Genomic DNA, 6,000 nt, shown 5'->3' with positions numbered 1-6,000 from the left:
CTCCACCCCCGCTTCCCTTCCCCCTCCACCCCCGCTTCCCTTTCCCCCTCCACCCCGCTTCCCTTTCCCCTCCACCCCCGCTTCCCTTTCCCCCTCCACCCCCGCTTCCCTTTCCCCCTCCACCCCCGCTTCCCTTTCCCCCTCCACCCCCGCTTCCCTTTCCCCCTCCACCCCGCTTCCCTTTCCCCCTCCACCCCCGCTTCCCTTTCCCCCTCCACCCCCGCTTCCCTTTCCCCCTCCACCCCCGCTTCCCTTTCCCCCTCCACCCCCGCTTCCCTTTCCCCCTCCACCCCCGCTTCCCTTTCCCCCTCCACCCCCGCTTCCCTTTCCCCCTCCACCCCCGCTTCCCTTTCCCCCTCACCCCCGCTTCCCTTTCCCCCTCCACCCCCGCTTCCCTTTCCCCCTCCACCCCCGCTTCCCTTTCCCCCTCCACCCCCGCTTCCCTTTCCCCCTCCACCCCCGCTTCCCTTTCCCCCTCCACCCCCGCTTCCCTTTCCCCCTCCACCCCCGCTTCCCTTTCCCCCTCCACCCCCGCTTCCCTTTCCCCCTCCACCCCCGCTTCCCTTTCCCCCTCCACCCCCGCTTCCCTTTCCCCCTCCACCCCCGCTTCCCTTTCCCCCTCCACCCCCGCTTCCCTTTCCCCCTCCACCCCCGCTTCCCTTTCCCCCCTCCACCCCCGCTTCCCTTTCCCCCTCCACCCCCGCTTCCCTTTCCCCCTCCACCCCCGCTTCCCTTTCCCCCTCCACCCCCGCTTCCCTTTCCCCCTCCACCCCCGCTTCCCTTTCCCCCTCCACCCCCGCTTCCCTTTCCCCCTCCACCCCCGCTTCCCTTTCCCCCTCCACCCCCGCTTCCCTTTCCCCCTCCACCCCCGCTTCCCTTTCCCCTCCACCCCCGCTTCCCTTTCCCCCTCCACCCCCGCTCCCCTTCCCCCCGACCCCCGCTCCCCTTCCCCCCCGCTCCGCTTCCCACCCCGGCTCCCCTTTCCCCCATCACCCCCCGCTCCCCCATCACCCCCCGACCCCCACTCCCCTTCCCCCCCGCTCCGCTTCCCACCCCGGCTCCCCTTTCCCCCATCACCCCCCGCTCCCCCATCACCCCCCCGCTCCCCCATCACCCCCCCGCTCCCCCATCACCCCCCCGCTCCCCCATCACCCCCCCGCTCCCCCATCACCCCCCCGCTCCCCCATCACCCCCCCGCTCCCCCATCACCCCCCCGCTCCCCCATCACCCCCCCGCTCCCCCTCCCCCCATCACCCCCCCGCTCCCCCACCCTCCATCACCCCCCTGCTCCTCCTCCCCCCATCACCCCCCGCACCCCCTGCTCCCCCTCACCCCCTCCCCATCACCCCCTGCTCCCTCTCACCCCCTCCCCCATCACCCCCCGCCCCCCATCACCCCCCCTCCCCTTCACCCCCCCCCGCTCCTCCTCCCCCCAACATCCCCCCGCTCCCCCTCCCCCATCCTCCCTCCCCACTCCCCTTTCCTCCGTTCCCCTTCCCGCCCCTTCCCTCCCTCTCCCCTTCCCTCCCTCTCCCCTTCCCTCCCTCTCCCCTTTCCTCTCTATCACCCTCAGTCCCCGTCACTCTCACCCTTAGCCCCTATCTCCCCATCACTCTCCCCTTCTCCCTCCTTCCCTCCCTCTCCCCCACAACCTCTTTTCCCCCTCATTCTATATTTCTGCATCCTGCCTACCTCTCTCGCTCTCTGTTGAAAGACTGTCCTTTTAAACCACATAATTGAAATAATTTATCGACATTTATTAACTTTGTGATTATGTTTAGGGAGATCGCGGTCCTGATGGCTCCCCGGGTCCACCGGTAAGTTCTCTCTCTCTCTCTCTCTCTCTATGTTTATCCTCCTGATGTAGCGACAAGAATTGATTCAATGAGATGAATCTCTCTCTCTGTGAATTTACTCAGGGTCCGAAAGGTAACGCCGGTCGCAGAGGCTCGTCCGGATTGGTGGGACAACCGGGAATAGATGTAAGTCCGGATTTAGTTTGAAATGATCATAGTAAGAGCCCAACAAATAGCATTTGCCTGCCAATGATTTGGGAAGTACCGGGGAGGATGGAAACAGTGTCCAGCCGGTCGCGCTGCTCTTTAACCCCGTCCCAGGAGGATTTACACTTTGTTTAAACTGAATCACTTGGAGAATTGGCTTCAAGAAGCCGGGCCCGAAGGGGTAAAGGCTGTGACTTCCAGCTCTGCCGCTTTAAACAAGGCCTTTCTTGTGCCCTTATGTATGTTTTCAAAAGGATCCGATCCACGCCCATATAAAATAGACATAAAAACATTGACTACATGGCCAGAGGAGCTGCTCTGTTAGTGATGTTAACATAAACAGTATCCTGAGAGGGGGTCTCCCCCCACCCCCAGACAAGAGCGGGCGGGGGGGCGGGGGGGCGGGGGGGGTGAGTCTCCCCCGGCCCTCAGACAGGGGGGCGGGGGTCGGTGTTCAGTGGCCCTCAGGTGTGGGGGTGGGTGCTGGGCTGAGCCGTCCCTGGGCTACGCGAATCGGGGTGACAGCCCCGGGCCCCGCACGACGGCGTCAGATGTAATTCTTTCCCGGAATATGTTGAGCCTCGGAAGCAAGGTGTAGTTTTACATCGACAAAATAGGACAGTCAGGAGCGGGACGTGCTTGTAACCCAGTGAGTGCTCAGTAGCTGGGACGCTGCTGGGTTCCTTTTCACACACACACACTCAGGGGTTCAGCCGTCAGAGGAAACTTGTCTAAAAATGTTACAGGGAGCCCCACACCCCCCTAGGGCCAGCCCTGGTGCTAGGGAGAGGGTTTCAGTCCCTAACCATGCACCAATCTTCTTGTCCCCCTGACCCAAGATAAGGCAGAAGGAGCCAAGAACAATTTTCACAGCCAATCAGTCCCCATTGCCATGGCGCATAGATAGGGTTCCCAACTCCTCCAGGATTGCCCTGGAGTTTCCAGGCGTTAATCTCCCAGACACTGCTCCAGAAGCCCGAGGGACAAGAAAAAAGCATAGGATGAGCAGAATCCCAGTGTATTCCCATGATTCATTTATTTGAACATATTTAGTTACCGGTTATAAAAACATTGGACATGGGAGGAGGTGGGGGGGGGGGGGGGGGGGGGGGCGTGGACTGAACCACAAATCATCCAATCAGGTAAGGGTAAATCTATTCAATTTCCAATTGGCCTTGGAAAGGTGGGCAGCTTAAGAGTGAACAACCAATGGTGGTAGTGAGGGGGTGGGGTGGTTAGAATCAGGTCATATAATAAAACCTCCAGGAGTTTGCCCAACCAGAGTTGGCAACAGTAAACACAAGAAGTTTAAAGAACTCTGTTACCAGGTTATGTATTTTGAACAGAAACTGCTAGTAACACTCAGCAGGTCAGGCAACATCTGTGGAGAGAGAAACAGAGTTAACATTTCAGGTCTGTGACCTTTCATCAGAACTATTAAACTGAATACCTGCTGAATATATCCAGCATCCACAGTAATTTGTTCTTGTATATTTTAAAGATCAATTGGAGAGTGATTTTTTCTTTAAAAATACAGAACAGTAGTGAAAGAGCCAAGGGCCTGGGGGGAAGATGTGAAGGAGAAACAAGGTGGGGAAAAAGAGGTTCCGAGCATTGTCTTCACGTGTAACGATTGCCCAACTGTAATTGGGTATATTGCTGGAGGTTTAATCACATGGCCAGTGATATTGCCACTACGCCATGGTCTCCCCTAAATAGTACAAAAGAAAATATATATAGGGATTTTTGTCCACCGCCCGGTGTTAGCCAGTTTCACATTGTAAAAGCGTTCCCTTGAAAGAGTTTGGGCACAGACATTTTGCTTAGAACTCCTCTTGTATGACATTACAACATCGATTCTAATCACATTATGTGGCCACAAAGTTTTCTTTGACAGTATTTAAACCAAACCAGGAATACACAGGCTGATAGAGCTGTCATTCAGTCAGTCTGCAAACTGCACATGGAACAGCAGCAGCAAAGCTTCACACAATGAGCAGCCTGTCCACTTGAACTCAGGCATCTAAACATAGGTCTAATCATTGCTTGCTGAAGCAGGGTCTCCGGAAAATTCATTGGACTCTGGGTAAGCTGTCGGTCACCCCAATACAGCCTCTCTTATATCAATCAGCAGAGGCTGATATATATATAATGGTAAATTAGAACTCAGCAGTGCTGTGTTCACGAATGAGTTTAGGTTACTAAAAGTTTCCTTAACACTGTTTGTCCTGTACAAATTGTCTCTTTCTGTACCCTGTCATTATGACACTCAATGTGCAAAAGCAGAATCAGTAATTAGATGGCAGTGTGACTGCAAGGGTAACACTATTCAAAGCAGCAGATTATTCAATTCAATGAGAAAAAGTCAAGAGAGATCAGTTTAGGAATTTGCGTTCCTAGCTGCCATCTGCCATGGCTGTACATCAGAAATTTGGGTTTGTGATTTTCTGCCCATTTGAAATGAATGTTCGGAGGATGTCCGCCAGAATGCCCAACTGGTGACTGAAACTTAGCACCTGGAGTGCAAATTTATAAAACTACCCCACAGGAATCCAGCCAGCTGCGCTGAAATAGCGTCAACCTAATGATTAATTGTACTGCACAGAAAATGCAAAGATGTGAGGGCAGAACTGCAGTTGGTATAGTCTGTACAGGGTATTTGAGGAGGAAGGAGTATATGACAACAGCAATTCCACAATCTACTGCTCCCAGCAATGACTGTCACTCACATGGTGTGCATGTAAAAAATATTTACATGCACCCAGCCCACTACTCCCTGTTCCTGGATAATCGTCGTTCACTCACCTGAAATTTCCCAGATTGCCTTCCTTGCGGGTGACATTCCTCACTCGGTGCAACAAAATGTGGGATTAGTTTCTGCAGAAACTACATTTAGGAATTTTAAAATAACATCCTTTAATTACATTTTCTAAATTTTAATTTTACCAAAAGCTCTTGTAATGGAAATTTTGAGAGTACTTAGGAACAGGAGGAGGCCATTCAGCCTGTTGAGCCTATTCCACCATTCAGTTAGATCACGGCTAGTCTGTATCTTAACTCCATCAACTCACTTTGATTCTGTAATCCTTAATACCCTTGCCTAACAAAAATCTATCAGTTTCTTTTTGAAATTTTCAATTGCATCCTGGTTTCAACTGCTCTTTGGGGGAGAGTTCCATTCTCCCAATACCCTTTGTGTGATGAAGTGCTTCCTGACATCACCCCTGAAAGCCTGGCTTTAATTTTAAGGTTTGCCTCCTTAGTGTGGACTCCCCACAAGACGAAACTATTTCTCTCTATCTGCCTCAATCAAGTCCATTAATCATCTGAAATACCTCAATTAGATTAACCCCCTAATCTTCTATATTCAAAGGATTACAAACCTGTCCTCATAATTTAACACTTTCAGCCCTGGTTTGGATAAAAACTTTTCTAATGCATGTTTCAGTAATCTTATTACATGGATTTGAGAATGTCAATAATTGTAAATTGTGGAACAATTCAGAATGCAGATGCAGCAGTGCACCTTTCTGAAATCATGAGGTGTCAGCTGTGGCTCAGTTCATAGCACCCTTGCCTTTGAATCAGAAGGTTGTGGGTTCATGTCCCACTCCTGGAAAAAAAAACCAAGAACCGTGAATGTACTTGAAAGGATTTTTCTGAAATCACTCCCTGCATACATTCAGAGAGAGAGAAACAGAGTGAGAGAAATGGAGCATTAATTATTTCAAGAAAATATATATATAAATTGTAAAAGGTATACATTGACTCAGGATTTGCATGCTCCTGGCTGGTCTCCCACATTCTGTAAGTTTGAAGCTATCCAAAACTCTGCAGCCAGTGGCTTAACTTGCAACAAGTTTCCTTCCCCTGTGCTCGCTGATCTACATTGACTTTTAATCAAGTAACGTCTTAATTTTAAAATTCTCATTCTTGTTTTGAAATCCCTCCATGGTCTTGCCCCTCCCTATCTCCAACCCCACAATGCTCCAACACA

At 52.1% G+C, this 6,000-nt stretch overlaps 1 protein-coding gene across 1 annotated transcript in view; it reads left to right on the top strand.

Moving 5' to 3' along the window:
- The window catches only part of col9a1b (collagen, type IX, alpha 1b), a 133,078-nt gene that overhangs the window by 1,516 nt on the left and 125,562 nt on the right, over window positions 1-6,000 (top strand). Inside the window, exons 2-3 of the mRNA XM_078542837.1 lie at window positions 1,782-1,817; window positions 1,920-1,982. Coding sequence (XP_078398963.1) covers window positions 1,782-1,817; window positions 1,920-1,982 — 99 coding nt within the window. The remainder of the gene's footprint in view (window positions 1-1,781; window positions 1,818-1,919; window positions 1,983-6,000) is intronic.

Source organism: Cetorhinus maximus, chromosome 5, assembly GCF_964194155.1.
Source record: "Cetorhinus maximus chromosome 5, sCetMax3.hap1.1, whole genome shotgun sequence".
NCBI lineage: Eukaryota > Metazoa > Chordata > Chondrichthyes > Lamniformes > Cetorhinidae > Cetorhinus > Cetorhinus maximus.
Note: the sequence above shows the minus strand (reverse complement) of the source record. Positions and strands in the feature narration are given on the sequence as shown.